This window comes from Capricornis sumatraensis, chromosome 15 (genome assembly GCF_032405125.1).
Source record: "Capricornis sumatraensis isolate serow.1 chromosome 15, serow.2, whole genome shotgun sequence".
NCBI lineage: Eukaryota > Metazoa > Chordata > Mammalia > Artiodactyla > Bovidae > Capricornis > Capricornis sumatraensis.
In genome coordinates this window covers 56,896,029-56,908,787 of record NC_091083.1, presented here as the reverse complement: position 1 = coordinate 56,908,787, position 12,759 = coordinate 56,896,029, and the positions used below count along the sequence as shown (strand labels likewise).

Genomic DNA, 12,759 nt, shown 5'->3' with positions numbered 1-12,759 from the left:
CAGACCCCAGGCCAGCTCCCGGCCCACACTGGGACAGAGGGTGACGGCCGCTCCCTCCCTCACCCCATCCTTAGCAGCGGGCAGTGGAGTGCCCCCTAGCCCTTGCATCCCGTCCCCACACCCCATACTTTCCACCTTCTCCGATCTGAACCTCCAACTCAGCCCGGACTCTCAGGAACTTGTTGACGCGGTTGCTCGGTAACCAGGAGACCCGCCCCTCCCCCGTGCCAGCGGGGGCGGGGCGACCCCTCAGAAGGCACGCAGTTACAGCTTTGGTCCAAGAGCGAAGATGCCCTGGACACCTGGGCCGAGGGACTTCCCAGCTGTAAGGAACCTGGGGGAGATGACCACAGCTTTTCCAGAGTGCGGGCTCTTTGTTTTCCGAGGAGCCCCAGAGGCGCTCTTCCACGGGCTGTGGGCTCAGCTTCCTGGCTAGAGAGCTGTCTGCTGGGCAGTTTGGGGGATAAGGGGCACAGCTCTGAGGAGGCCTTCCAAGTTGAGCCCCTTTCCCCTCTGCATGGCCCTAGAGGCCTCCCACAGCAGAACACGGGGTTCTCCCCTCTCCCCAGGCAAGTTTGGGGTCTAGGGGTCTAAGACGAAGACTCAGGCTTTGATGAACCCTGAATCTCTGGGTTCTGGCTCCTAGATTCCTGTTATCTATGCATTTATGAGTTTCATAATACTTTATAACTGATTCACTTAATTTGATTCTTTAATTTGTTCATGTACTCATCAGTTTATTCCAGATTCATTAATCCATGGACTCATTCCAGTTTATGTTAGGCCAGAATTAGTGTATTAGGTCCATAATTTGTTCATGTATTGGTGGTTCCCACAGTGCTGACATGGCTCTCCCTTTCATTCCTGGTTGTCGACTTGGGCCCGTGGATGGTGCTCTTTTGAGAGCTCATGACCTGAGCCCCTGAGGAGAGGGACTGTCTTGGCTTTGGGGGGTTGGTCTCAGTTGGGGTTCTGGCCTTTTGGAAGGAGGCTGTTGATTGTTCCCATTGTTTTTTTGAAAGTTTGCTCTGGCTTCCGGTGAGAGGGTAAACTCTGATTCGGTAGCCCCATATCTCCAGAGCTGGCATGCCATCCACCCCCTTCCTGAAGCTGCATGGAACAGTCCATCCTTCCCACCCCCAAGTTATGAGAAGCTGTCCCTGGGACCTTCCCCTTCCTGCTGCTGGGCTGGTTCCTTTAGGATAGGGCTTCCCTGGTGGCTCAGATAGTAAAGAATCTGCTTGCAATGCAGGAAACCTGGGTTCGATCCCTGGGTTGGGAAGGTCCCCTGAAGAAGAAAATGGCAGCCCACTCCAGTATTCTTGCCTGGAGAATTCCATGGACAGAGGAGCCTGGTGGGCTACAGTCCGTGGGGTCACAAAGAGTTAGACAGGACTAAGTGACTAACACAAACACACTAGGCCTTGGGATTCGGCTTTACCTGGGGGCTGCTGCTGCTGCTTTTTTAAAAAAAATTTGTGTTAGTGTGTACTTGACTTAGTGTTGTGTTAGTTTCAGGTGTACAGCAAAGTGAATTGGTTATACATATACCCACTTTTTTTTCTAAAGTAGTGTGTACATGTCACTCCCAATGACAATTTATCCCCTCTTCCCCCCTTATTCCCTGGTAACCACAAATTGGTTTTCTACATCCATGACTCTACACCTGGTAGCTTTTGAAGACAAATGTCTCTGGACTCCAGAAGAAGCAGTGAGGGCTTAGGCAGGCTGACCTAGCAGGCTGCCTCCTTCAGGCAGGCCTCCTGGATATATGAAACCCAGGCTGGGACCACCTCTAGCCCTTGGTGCTCCCCCAGGAGGGAGTTCTCTGAGCCAGAAGTCTGGGCCCTCTTCTCAGCTTCCCTGGGTCCAGGCCAGGGTGCTGCAGGGGGAAGAGGCTTGTAGGAGTGGGAGTTATGGTGTGGATGTGGGGTGTGGAGAATGGGCACAGTCTTCTGCAAGAAGGGATTCCCTCTGTTTTTGTAGGACTGAGAACCTTTGACACTCTCCTTCTGATTCCCGAGGGGGCCCGATGCTGGCAGAGCTCGCATTCCTGAGTGGAGCTTCTTCCTGCTTCTCCACCATCTTCCCCACTCTCCTGGGATGGGAGGTGCTCTCACTGTCTGGGCCAGCCACTGTGAGATACCTTGCCACATCTCCTGCTTGTTTCTGTGTCCAGGTCTTGTGTTTGTCAAGGGCAGATGGAAATGCTGAGATCTAAGGGCATGCTGATTAATGCCAAGGCCTGAAAATAAAACTTCAAAACAATATTAATAAGTATTATTAAATGGCTGCAATATTGAACATGATATTGCAAACCTACAATTCTCTGTCACTGTATGTAAATATTAAGAAGTTAAGATCACAAGGAAAAAGTAATATTTGATGAAGAAGCCCAGAATCATGAAAATCCTTTTACCTTGTAACAGCACAATTAGTCTGGTGACTGAATTCCCTGGGGATGGCTGAATTCCCTGGGGATGGCTGAATTCCCTGGAGGCTGCCAGCAACTGTGCTTTGATTCCTGTGCCCTGCTCAGGGGTGGTGAGACATGTGGGGATCAAGGGGCAGCAGCCACTGTGCCATCTGGCGTTGATGGGCCTGGGTCCCTGGTGCAAGAGTGAGGTGTTTGTGGGTGTCAACGGCACTTTGGGACCTGTGTCTTGCCCCAAATGCCTGTGACCTCCAAGTGCAACCCTGGTCAGGCTGTCACTGTATTTGTGGACATCAGTGCTGTCATTTGTGGAAGTTGTGTGTCTTGGGCTGTCCCTGGTGCCCCTGTGTGTTTTGTTTTGCCTGCGTGTGGTGTGTGTGTTTGGGGTTGTCTTGCTTTGATGCAAATGCTCACATGTGTTCCCTGCTGCCCCACCTATGACACATACATTTTGTGTCTCATCCTGGCTATGCAGGGGTCCAGAAAGACAAGGCCATTTCCTGGGCCAGCCCCCTTTGTGAGAACACTCCAGAGTCCAGCGCTGGGGGGCTGCCATCTCCAGAGGATGTCATCAGCACCCCAGCCTAACCACCCACCACCCTGTCCTTGGACTGAGACTGCCCTGTGAGGGGCCAGATGTCAGCCTGCAACTACCCTCTGTGCTTTCTCCATCTGATTCACCTTCCTGGGAGGTCTGTCCAGACCAGAACTCACATTCAGCCTCACAGCAACCTTCTAGCTCAACCCCTACCTCACGCTGAAGGCCATTAGGAAATGCATCTCCAGAAGCTGGCGGCCAAGTGGGCCCAGACAGTGGGGGGTGGGAGGGTATTGGCTGCTCAGACCTTGGGGAGTCCAGTTCAGTTGGGGAGGCTGCAGGAGGCTGAGCCCCCCTGGCTTCCTGCCCTGCTGGGCTCCCAAGGGCTTCAAGCTTCACCTGGAGAATGTGATGCATGTATGTGTCCCGGGGGTGTCTGAGGCCTTGATCTGCTTCTTCTTCCATGTCTACCATGTGCCTCACATGCACCCTGGTGTGGGTTTGCATGGCTGTGGCCCATGTGTTTGTGGGTCAGAGATGTCTGTGCATCTCTGAGCACGTAGCTGTGTTTGTGCATTTCCCTGGGTGCCTGTATGGGCATCTTTGTGTGTGTTTGTGAGTCATTGTGTCCTGATTGCCTTTGTGGTTGTGCCCTGTTTCTCTGCATGTGTCCCTGAGTTGACTGCAGTGAAGATCCAGAGAGAAATCCTGGGACAGCTTGGGATGCTGAATCCTAGGGTATCTGTCTGCTCTGTCCTCTCCTGATTCGCCAGGTATCCTAGCAACGTTGCTGCCAGTTGCCTAGCAACCAGGTCCCCATCCTTGGAGATACATGCTCCAAGAAGGGTCTGGGTTGTGTGGGCAGAGCCTGGGTAGGAAGAATGACCCCATGATTGGGTAGGGCTGGCAATTCTGCTCAGGGGTCACCTGTATGACATATGACCCCAGTGCTGGGAAGAAGGCATGTTCAGTGGTGTGGGTGCTGGGGGCCCAGGCTGTGAGGGAATGAGGCCCAAATGTTTCTCTGGGACTCAGCTGTGGGAGAGTTACCCTTGGTGGGTCTCCAAGTGGCAGACAGACCTGGGTTTGAACCCTGTCTCTGCCACTCCGACAGGTGGCTTCATACTGCTGAGAAGCTGAGGCTTACTTCTCTTGTGGGCACAAAGGTAATGCTGAAAGCAATGGTCAGGGTAGTGCGGATGGACGAGCTTGTGCTCATGATGGGCTTGGCACACAGGAGGCCCAGGGGCACACTGTACAGTCACACATCCTGCTTGTTTATGAGGTTCTGATCTGCTAGGGGCTGGCTGGCAGGGGCCCTGCCATGTATTCACCCACCTGCTAGCCCACTCTGGCTCACCAGCCCTGGGAGCCTAGCTGAGGGGCAGTGTTCTGGGCACCGAACTCTAGCCAGGGCAGGTCAAAGTCCATGCAAGGCCCTGTCTCTATGTGAGACAAGACTCCATGTCTGTCTGTCTGTGTCTGTCCCCCTGAGTCTCTGTTCCATGTTTTTGTATGTTTCTGTGTGTCGTTGTGTGTCTGTCCCAAGTCCCTGTGTGTCTTTGTGTGTGTGTGCATCCATGTGTCTGCGTTCCTGTGTGCAGCTGTATTCTTGTGTCTGTGTGTCCACGCCTAGTCTGTTCATCTCTGAGGGTGTACCCTGGCCCTCGCATCTGTCCTCCTCCAGCCTGGGGCCCCCTCCTCCAGCCTGCACGGCCCCTCCCGCTGTGGAGCTGCAGCCTCCTCCCCTCCCCCAGCTCCGCACCAGGCTGCTGCGTCTGGTCTGGCGTCTGAGAAGGAGCAGGAGCAGCTGCCACTGTGCGGCAGCCGCAGCCCCATCCGGACCCAGGGCTGAGTCAGGCAGGCGCTCCGAGCCCTGCTCTGCTGTTGGCCAAGGGAGTCAGGGTCTCTGGGGTCCCAACTTCCACGGAGGTTACCGAGGTAAGGCTGAGCCGCTGAGGGCTGGTGTGGAGGGGACCCAAGGTGGCTGTGGCTCCCAGGCAGGGTTGGGGAGGGGCGGGTGGAGCCCTGCACTGGTTGCCCTGTGTTCTGTGTTCCAGGTGTTTCTGGGTGTGTCTTTGTTGCTTTTGTGCCTGCATGTGCATGAGGGTGGGTTTGTGTGTGTGCGTGCTATGTGTCCGTGAGCCCCTGTGCGTGGACATTTGTCCCTGGTGTAACCGCCTCCACGCACACCATGAGAGAACCACAGGCCAGCTGAGACTGTGTCCCTGAGTGTGCACGTCGCCTGTGTTTGCATGTCTCCAGCTGCTACTGTGTGTGTGTGCACGCACATCTGTGTGTGCACATACGTGTATCTCCATGTCTGTGGCCTGGGGCTGGGTAGGTGTGGGGTGCTGTGCTCACGTGTCCCTGTGCTTTCCCAGGGACTGTGGGCTTTTTGTGCGGGGTGTTGGCATGGAGTCCCTCTTCCCTGCCCCGTTCTGGGAGGTCCTCTACCAGGAGCACCTGCAGGGCAACCTGTCTCTCCTGAGCGCCAACCACAGCCTGCTGCCCCCCCACCTGCTGCTCAATACCAGCCACGGCGCCTTCTTGCCCCTTGGGCTCAAGGTCACCATTGTGGGGCTCTACCTGGCTGTGTGCATCGGGGGGCTGTTGGGAAACTGCCTCGTCATGTACGTCATCCTCAGGTAAGCTGGGTGTCCCCCCTCTCCCAAGTTTCCTGCAGGTGAGTCCTGGGCAGCTGCAAGGGGCATGGAGAAGGGTCTGCTCTGGGTGGATTTGGCAGGGGGGCTCTGCCCCTCTCCCTTCAGTTCCTGGTCACCCTGCCACTGGGCAGGGTCAGTCCTTAGGCCCTGAGTGCTAAGTTCCTCAGGGTGGGGGCACCTGACTGGGGGAGGGGATAGTCTGGATGTGGGAGGAGGTGCCACTCTGCCCCAGATGGCATGTCACCCTGACTCCTGAGAGATGACTTCCAGGTCTCAGCCATGGGCCAGGCTCCTGGCCAGGTGGCTGCGCAAGTATCTCATGGGCCCCCCAGTGATCCCAGGAGGCAGCTCTTGTCGGTGTGGTCCAGGGCCCATGCCAGGGAGGTGCACGAAGACCCTTCCTCCAGCTTCAGGGCTGAGTTTACTGCTGGTGTCTGGGCTGGTTCCAGCATTTGCTGGTGCTCAGAATGGGAATGCTTGTGGGGTCAAGAGTGACAGCCAAGCTACTAGGGGACATCATAGGGGGCAGTGTGGAAGGATGGCCGAGACAGCATGAGAGCACAGCATGGGGAACTGGAGTGGTAAGGGCATGGGGAGAGTGTGGGGACAGGGTGGGGACAGGGTGGGGACAATGTGTGGGGATGGTATTGGGACTGCATGGGGTCACACATGTGTATGTCTGTGCATATATGTACACGCACGTGTGAGCATGTGAGTGTTCATGAATACATGCATGAGTGTGTGCACATCTGGGTGTGTGCATACTCAGTGTGTACTGCACCTTGTACATGCATCTGTGTGAATGGCCACAGTACATGTAAGCACACACGTTTGTGTGAGCATGGACATGAATGAGCATGAATACACGCATGTGTCCACAGGTGAGTGTGCTGCACAGTGCACGTACACATGCCCTTGTGTCTGTGTCTATATGTGTGCATGTGTTTGATTATGCCCTTGTATGTTTGTATGTGCTGGTGTGTATCACTTGTGCACTCAGACACAGACCTGCGAGGAGCAGCCGCCCCTCTCTCATTGCTGAGACCATGGTACCAGACTCACGTGCCTCTTGTGGCTGGAGGGTTTGCTGTGGGTGAATGTGGCACCTGGGGGTGGGTTTGTCCCTTCTTTTTAAAATTATATTTATTTAGTGGTACTGGGTCTTCGTTGCTGCATGCACTTTTTTCTCTGGTTGCAGCAAGTGGGGACTACTCTCTAGTTGTGGAGCATGAGCTTCTCGTTGCAGAGGCTTCTCTTGTTGCGGAGTATGAGCTCCAGGGCGCGCGGGCTTCAGTAGTTGCAGTGCACAGCTCAGTCGTTGCAACTCCTGGGCTCTAGAGCACAGGCTCAACAGTTGTGGTGCAAGGGTTAGTTGCTCCGTGGCATGTGGAATCTTCCCTGATCAGAGATTGAACCTGTGTCTCCTGTATTGGCAGGTGTATTCTTTACCACTGAGCCACCAGGGAAGCCTGCCCCTGCTCTTTTTTAAAGGCAATTTTTTAGAACAGTTTAGGTTCACAGCAAAATTGAGCAGAAAGTACAGAGGTTTCCCATATAGTCCCTGCCGTCAGGTCCCCAGGCCTAATCTCCCCCATTATCAACATCCCTCCCAGAATAGGACGTTTTCACAACTGATGAACCTACATCAACACATCATAATCCCCCCAGATTCATAGTTTGCATTAGGTTTCCCTCTTGGTGTTATACTTGCTGTGGGTTTGGACAAACATAATGACATGTATCCACAATTATGGGGCTTCTCAGGTGACTTAGTGGTAAAACAACCTGCCTGCCAATGTAGGAGATGTAGGAGGTGTGGGTTTGATCCCTGGGTTGGGAAGATCCCCTGGAGAAGGAAATGGCAACCCACTCCAGTATTCTTGCCTGGAAAACCCTACAAACAAAGGAGCTTGGTGGGGTACAGTCCACAGGGTCACAAAGAGTTGAACACGACTGAGCTTGCACACTCATCTACAGTTATAGTATCATGCCAAATAGTATCATTGCCCTAAAAATCCTCCTCAGCTTTGCTACCTCCCAACCCCTGGCAAACACTGATCTTTTTACTCTCTCCATAGTTTTGCCTTTTCCAGAATGTTGGCATCATGCAGTCTGTAGCCTCTTAAGATTGGCTTTTTTTCATTTAGCAACATGCATGTAAGTTTCTTCCATGCCTTTTCATGGCTTGATAGCTCATTTCATTTTATTGCTGAATAATATTCCATTTTCTGGATAAGCCACAGCTTATTTATCCATCCACCTACTGGAGGACATCTTGGTTGCTTCCAAGTTTTGGCAACTAGGAATTATGCTGCTGTGAACATCCATAAGTAGGTTTTTATTTGGGTGTGTTTTCGACTCCTTTGTGTAAATACCACAGGGTAGGTGATGCTGCACCTTATGGAAAGAGTCTGCTTTGTAAGAAATTGCCAGTTGTCTTTCAAAGTGGCTGTACTGTTTCATGTCCTCACCAGCATTTAGTGGGTCAGAGCTCCAAATGCTGGTCATTCTAATAGGTATGTGGTGGTATCTCATTGTTGTTTTAATTCCTATTTTTTTGATGACATATGTGGTGGAGCATTTTTTCATGTGCTTATTTGCTGTCTGTATATATTCTTTGGTGAGGTTCTGTTAAGGTCTTTGGCCCATTTTTTAACCAGGTTGCCTCTTATTGTTGAGTATTAGCAGTCCTGTATCAGATGTGTTTTTGGCAAATCTTTTCTCCTGTCTGTGGCTTCTCTCCTAGTTCTTTTGACCCACTTTTCCTTTTGTCAGCTCTATGGCATTGAGAAGGCCATTTAGATCCTCTGAGCCTGAATATCCTCATGTACAGAGTGGGCATCAAACTAGCAGTTTTGAAATCTTAAATGAGATAAAACTCAAATGAAGAACTTGGCACAGGCATGTGCCATCATCATTATCATTGTTATTCTGTCATAATTAAGGCCTGTTTGGGATTATTCTTAATCCCTAAGATGCAGAACTAAACCCCAGATTCCTTCATGGTAGCCTAATTGACATGGAACATTGTTACCTCTGCTACCACCATTACCACCATCGCCCCCACCATCACTGCCACCAGTAAGAGTAGCAGCAGCAGCACCACCACTATCACTACCACTACCACCACCATCACCATTACAACCGCCATCCCCACCACAACTGCCATCACCACCACCACCACCATCACCGCCACCACCACCATCACCACCATCGCCCCCACCATCACTGCCACCAGTAAGAGTAGCAGCAGCAGCACCACCACCATCACTAACTACCACCACCATCACCATTACAACTGCCATCCCCACCACAACCACCATTACCACCACCACCACCACCATCGCCCCCCCACCACCGCCACCATCACCATTACAACCACCATCACCACTACAACTGCCATCACCATCATTACCACCATCACTGCCACCAGCACCATCACCACCATCGCCCCCACCATCACTGCCACCATCACCATTACAACCACCATCACCACTACAACTGCCATCACCATCATCACCACCATCACTGCCACCACCACCATCGCCCCCACCATCAGTGTCACCATCACCATTACAACCACCATCACCACCACAACCACCATCACCATCATCACCACCATCACTGCCACCACCACCACCATCACCACCATCACTGCCACCACCACCATCACCACCATCACCCCCACCATCACCATTACAACCACATCACCACCACAACCACCATCACCATCATCACCACCATCACTGGCACCACCACCGTCACCACTACCACCTCAGTTACCACCACCACCACCATCACCCCCACCATCACTGCCACCAGTAAGAGTAGCAGCAGCAGCAGCACCACTACCACCACCATCACAACTGCCATCACCACCACAACTGCCATCACTACCACCACCACCACCACCATCATCACCAGCATCACTGCCACCACCACCATCACCACCACTGCCACCATCAGCATCATCACCACCATCACTGCCACCAGCACCATCACCACCATCGTCCCCACCATCACTGCCACCAGTAAGAGTGGCAGCAGCAGCACCACCACCATCACTACCACTACCACCACCATCACCACTACCATCACCATTACAACCACTATTACCACCACAACCGCCATCACCACCATCACTGCCACTACCACCATCATCACCACCATCACCCCCACCATCACTGCCACCAGTAAGAGTAGCAGCAGGAGCACCACCACCATCACTACCACTACCACCACCATCACCACCATCACCATCACCATTACAACCACCATTACCACCACAACCGCCATTACCACCATCACTGCCACTACCACCATCATCACCACCATCACTGCCACCACTACCATCACCACCATCGCCCCCACCATCACTGCCACCAGTAAGAGCAGCAGCAGCAGCACCACCACCATCACTACCACTACCATCACCACTACCATCACCATTACAACCACTATCACCACCACAACCGCCATCACCACCATCACTGCCACTACCACCATCATCACCACCATCACTGCCACCAGCACCATCACCACCATTGCCCCCACCATCACTGCCACCAGTAAGAGTAGCAGCAGGAGCACCACCACCATCACTACCACTACCACCACCATCACCACCATCACTACCACTACCACCACCATCACCACCATCACCATTACAACCACCATCACCACCATCACTGCCACCAGTAAGAGTAGCAGCAACAGCAGCACCATCACCACCACTAGCACCAGCGCCACCACCATCATCAGCATCATCACCACCATCTCCACCATCTCTACCACTGTAATTACCACCATCATCAACACTACTACCATCACTACTATCAGAACTGTTAATTCATTCAGCAGATATTAAGCACCCACAATTTCCCCAGCCCTGTGCCAAGTTCTTGGATACAATCAGACCCCATTAGCACCCATCCCCTTCTTGTCACCATTTTCTGTCTCAGTTGCTAAGCAACGGTGAGGCCTGGTTTGGTGTGCTCTTACAGATTCTGGAGTCCCTGGAAACCTTTTGTGGTGGCAGGCCAGCATTTTGGTCCAAGAAGGGTCTTAGCCTTAAAAGGGAGGAGGACAGGTTCTTTGTTTTATGAGTTCTTCCTCTGCTCTCATGCAGGGTCAGGCATATACTGGTCTGCCCACACACCCATCTTTTCCAATGCAGACCAGTCTTTAGGTTGTGAACTGTTTTGTATATTGTAAGTACTTGAAACATTTGTTAAAATATTTGCCTCCAGGCTCCATATCATTGAGCTGGGCCCAGGAGACTACATTTTGACAGGGGTCAGAGTGGTTGTCCCCTGTGATGGCCAAGAAGAAGGGCCCCTTGCCCTTTGCTGCCAGGTCTCGCAGGCCAAATGAAGCCTTCTTTCCTGTCCTCTCTGCAGACACACCAAGATGAAGACAGCTACCAACATTTACATCTTTAATCTGGCCCTGGCAGACACTTTGGTGCTGCTGACCCTGCCCTTCCAGGGCACAGATGTCCTCCTGGGCTTCTGGCCATTTGGAAATGCCCTGTGCAAGACAGTCATTGCCATCGACTATTACAACATGTTCACCAGCACCTTCACGCTGACTGCCATGAGTGTGGACCGCTATGTGGCCATCTGCCACCCTATCCGCGCCCTCGACGTCCGGACATCCAGCAAGGCCCAGGCCGTCAACGTGGCCATCTGGGCCCTGGCCTCTGTTGTCGGTGTTCCTGTTGCCATCATGGGCTCAGCACAGGTTGAGGATGAAGGTCAGTGCAGTGGCCTTCCCCCCCCAGCTCCCTGCTGCCCTGGCTCTGGGTGGCTCCCTCCCTGCTCACTCGCCCTGACTCTGTTCTTCTTCCTGCAGAGATCGAGTGTCTGGTGGAGATCCCCACCCCACAGGATTACTGGGGCCCCGTGTTTGCCATCTGCATCTTCCTCTTCTCCTTCATCATCCCCGTGCTCATCATCTCCATCTGCTACAGCCTGATGATCCGGCGGCTGCGTGGCGTCCGCCTGCTTTCAGGCTCCCGGGAGAAGGACCGGAACCTGCGGCGCATCACGCGACTGGTGCTGGTGGTGGTGGCCGTGTTCGTGGGCTGCTGGACGCCTGTCCAGGTCTTTGTGCTGGTCCAAGGGTTGGGTGTCCAGCCGGGCAGTGAGACCGCGGTGGCCATCCTGCGTTTCTGCACAGCTCTTGGCTACGTCAACAGTGGCCTCAACCCCATCCTTTATGCCTTCCTGGATGAAAACTTCAAAGCCTGCTTCCGGAAGTTCTGCTGTGCATCAACCCTGCGACGGGAGATGCAGGTGTCTGACCGCGTCCGCAGCATTGCCAAAGACGTGGCTCTCGCCCACAAGACCTCTGAGACAGTGCCACGGCCAGCATGACTAGGCGTGGACCTGCCCATGGTGCCTGTCAGCCCGCAGAGCCCATCCACACCCAACACAGAGCTCACACAGGTCACCGCTCTCTAGGCTGACGCACTGTCACTGTGCATTACCAGCCTCCATGGGTTGCCCTATGGCCGCAGAGGGTCTGCTGCCATCATGGGACAGGTCAGAGCAGTACGGCCACCCTCAAGGCCCTGGTCCTACTAGTGCAGGGCAGGGGCAGATGCACGGACTCAGCTGGTGAGACTGCCTGGCCAGAGGTGCGCTGGCATTGTCAAGCCTCATGGACCCTTCTGGTCTCTCCCTCAACATTTTGCTGTGGATGGACACACACCTGGAGGTGTAACTGCAGCTGTACAGACCCATGTGCCCTCACGCCGTGTGCTGTCTGCTTGGAGCCTTGCAGTGTCTCCTCTGGGCAGCTGGACAGGCATGCGACTGCCTGGAGAGTCCAGCGGGCGTCCCTGGGCAGTAGGACTTGTTCTGAAACTTCCTTTGGAGGTTTCTCGGCAAGCCTGTTTCCTCCAGAACACATGAACCACTGCACTACAGACATGGCTGTTCAGGTGTGTGAGGTGCCCAGGAGGACCACTGCAGGCCTTTGTCATTTGTGGAGCAGCCCCTGTGCCTGGTCTCAGCTGCAGGGAGTGGGGAGGGCTCTGCGGTGACCTTTCTGGAGTGCCCGGGCTCCCCTCAGCCTCCCCCTCAGATCCCTCCTTTCAGACTCCATCCGAGGTCAGC

At 53.8% G+C, this 12,759-nt stretch overlaps 1 protein-coding gene across 3 annotated transcripts; it reads left to right on the top strand.

The window, feature by feature from the left end:
• The first annotated feature begins 5,387 nt into the window (after window positions 1-5,387).
• OPRL1 (opioid related nociceptin receptor 1) lies at window positions 5,388-12,015 on the top strand. Of its 3 annotated transcripts, XM_068987103.1 has the most exons (4): window positions 5,509-5,647; window positions 5,837-5,843; window positions 11,038-11,393; window positions 11,492-12,015. In XM_068987103.1, the coding sequence occupies exons 3-4, from the start codon at window positions 11,048-11,050 to the stop codon at window positions 12,013-12,015; spliced, it is 870 nt and encodes a 289-aa protein (XP_068843204.1). In that variant the 5' UTR covers window positions 5,509-5,647; window positions 5,837-5,843; window positions 11,038-11,047. The 3 variants fall into 3 exon arrangements, with proteins under 3 accessions (XP_068843203.1, XP_068843202.1, XP_068843204.1); XM_068987102.1 differs by lacking the exon at window positions 5,837-5,843 and having other exon boundaries at window positions 5,388-5,605; XM_068987101.1 differs by lacking the exon at window positions 5,837-5,843 and having other exon boundaries at window positions 5,388-5,620.
• The last annotated feature ends 744 nt before the right edge of the window (window positions 12,016-12,759 follow it).